At 47.6% G+C, this 2,697-nt stretch overlaps 1 protein-coding gene across 2 annotated transcripts in view; it reads left to right on the top strand.

The window, feature by feature from the left end:
- Nucleotides 1-2,697, top strand: part of sdr16c5 (short chain dehydrogenase/reductase family 16C, member 5) — a 36,910-nt gene that overhangs the window by 6,232 nt on the left and 27,981 nt on the right. For both annotated transcript variants that reach the window (XM_015397304.1, XM_015397305.1), the window contains exons 2-4: nucleotides 616-945; nucleotides 1,063-1,194; nucleotides 1,359-1,458. In XM_015397304.1, the coding sequence (XP_015252790.1) occupies nucleotides 625-945; nucleotides 1,063-1,194; nucleotides 1,359-1,458 (553 nt within the window). In that variant the 5' untranslated portion in view covers nucleotides 616-624. The remainder of the gene's footprint in view (nucleotides 1-615; nucleotides 946-1,062; nucleotides 1,195-1,358; nucleotides 1,459-2,697) is intronic.

Genomic DNA, 2,697 nt, shown 5'->3' with positions numbered 1-2,697 from the left:
AAACTCACTGCGGATCCAGACATTTGAATTGAGAAAGCTTCCTGGAGAGGTGGAGAAACGTCTTCAAACTTGGAAACCAAGTCCAGTGGATATTTTTTGAATTTTTACGGAAAATATCTTGAAAACCAAGTCCAGTGGATATTTTTTGAATTTTTACGGAATGACTATGACCTGGATGACTGAGAACCTTCATCAGCGTAAATGTATAAACATTATCCTGACTTCCTGTTTTTATGTCTGTGTTCTCAGTATTAAACATTAGATCGGGTTTTATCGTTGGAGCGCCTGATGGGCAGGAAATCATCCTAAAGCGTGTGCTTCTGACTGCCACATGTTGCTCTGCCCCTGGGCAAGGCACCTTCCCCCAAGGGGCTCTAAGTTAGTGTGTTTGGGGTCTGGGGGAGTGGCGTCCATCGCCCTGAGCTGTTCTGTCCGCTCCGTCTCATAGGTGCTGGTGCTCGTTAGCTGATGGGTGGAGGTAATGGTGAAGGTGGAGGAATCTGCTGTTGAAGCTCCATTAATGTCTCCTTCTAAAACCTTCGATGAAGAAGTTTCTGCTCTGGAAATCACTGCGACCTGTGGCCGCTCCTCTCTAATACGTTCTGTTCTTTCTAGATTCTCATCATGAACTTCTTCCTGGAAACAATCCGAGTCATCTTCCTTTCCTTATGGTTCAACATCGAAGCTCTGGTTTACCTCCTGGTCCCCAGGAAGAAGAAGAACATCGCTGGGGAAGTGGTTCTGATCACGGGTGCCGGCAGTGGAATCGGCCGCCTGATGGCCCAGGAGTTTGCAGCTCATGGAACCGTTCTGGTTCTGTGGGACATTAACCAGGAAGGCGTGAAGGAAACGGCCAGACTGGCCAAAAACGCCGGAGCCAGCCGAGTCCACCACTTCATCTGTGACTGTAGCAACAGGGACGAGGTGTACCGGGTGGCCGACCAGGTGAGCCTCTCTGGGTTTCATCATGCTTCACTGCGGGGGCCGTGGGGGGTGGGGGGGCGATTTGTTGCAGTCGGTTTTTAATGTTTCGGTTCTTCCCGATGTGCTGCTTGTTTCCAGGTTAAAAGGGAGGTGGGCGACGTCAGCATCTTGGTGAACAACGCTGGAATCGTAACCGGGAAGAAATTCATGGAAGCTCCAGATTCTCTGATCGAGAAGACCATGGAGGTCAACACCATGGCTCACTTCTGGGTCAGTCAGCGCTCTGTTAAATGCCCCGATGCATTGTGGGTCCACTTTCTTAAGAAACACGCGTCGAACAGGAAATCAGAAAGTGAAAGTCCAGACAGTTCATGTTGGTAGAAACGGCTTCACTTCCCAAACTGTGAAAATGTTCTTCTTCTCTTCCTGCTCAGACCTACAAGGCCTTCCTACCGGCCATGATCGCCAACAACCACGGACACCTGGTCAGCATCGCCAGCTCTGCCGGGCTCATCGGAGTGAATGGATTAGCAGGTGGGTTTCCTCTCACCGTGGGGGGGGGGGGGGGGGGGTAGACTCTGACTCCTTCGTTTAGATCTAGAAACCTGCATCTATCAAACCACTTGGCTTTTATGTTAGAAAGTAAAGCTCCTCAGGGAGGCACCAGTCGACTTATTCAGGTTCCTCCTACTCATCATCATCATCGTCGTCGTCATCATCATTATTAAACCAGAGCTACGCCATTTTTCCTTTCATTGTAAATTAGCCTCCACTGAGCAGTCCATAGACTTGGTTTTTGTAGTTTAGTTTAGATGTCTGATCTGTTCTAATCCTGCTGTCAGTCAGGAAGTATGAATTTCTCCACTGATGGACAATAAAGGATATTTCTCTTCTTTGTTGATATCAGCTTGAAAACTTTAGCCTTAGCGGCGGCGCAGGGACTCTAGACGCCATCCCTGGGGAACATCATCACTCTTCGTGTGTCGCTGCCTTCTCTCATATCTGTGTTTATTCACAGTAAAGATTTATTTCCATGCAGCATTTTTTCCCAGTTATAGTTTCAGCTGACGGTCAGTGAAAAGATGCTGCTTGACGTAAACATCCTCTGGAAACGTCCCTCTGTTCCTGCTGAAGGTTCTCGTTGCTGCAGGAAGCGGTCAGCTGTTAGCATCACCGCCTTGCTCAGCCGTTGCTTCAGACCCTTCTGTCTGTTTCTTCCTGGTTAGTCATTGTGAGCATGAACATCGACCCCCCCGGTAACATAACCGTTCACCGTAAACATAAGTGCAAATGGAGGAAGCAGCGGTGAGCGGAGACGCCGCGTTAATTTGACGGACGGGACCCAGAGGGAGTTAATGGGAAAGGAATCCATCAGGTCATCATTCATGATTAGGCTCCTTTAAGATGGACAAAATATTATCCTTCCTGCTAAACTCTGAGCGTCCGAGTGGCTCCTCACAGGAAACTGATGCTTCTCTATTAGCAGTAAACATCATTGATTAATTATAGATCTATATCTAATATTCCTTCTGCTCCAGAGAGTTCATGTGTGAGCACGTCCACCATAATGACCTTTCTAAAGAGTTTCCTTCAGATTTTAGAGCTCACTGAAACTGCTTTGGTTAAAGCCCAGGTTTCTAGAATCCTTCTTTCATCTGAGGAATATTGCAAAAATGAGCAATCTCCTGTCCAGGGGTGATGCTGAGAAACTAGTCCATGCATTTGTTACTTCAAGGCTGGACTATTGTAATTCTTTACTATCAGGAAGTCCAC

Source organism: Cyprinodon variegatus, unplaced genomic scaffold (assembly GCF_000732505.1).
Source record: "Cyprinodon variegatus isolate N-32 unplaced genomic scaffold, C_variegatus-1.0 Scaffold851, whole genome shotgun sequence".
In the NCBI taxonomy this organism is placed as follows: Eukaryota; Metazoa; Chordata; class Actinopteri; order Cyprinodontiformes; family Cyprinodontidae; genus Cyprinodon; species Cyprinodon variegatus.
Note: the sequence above shows the minus strand (reverse complement) of the source record. Positions and strands in the feature narration are given on the sequence as shown.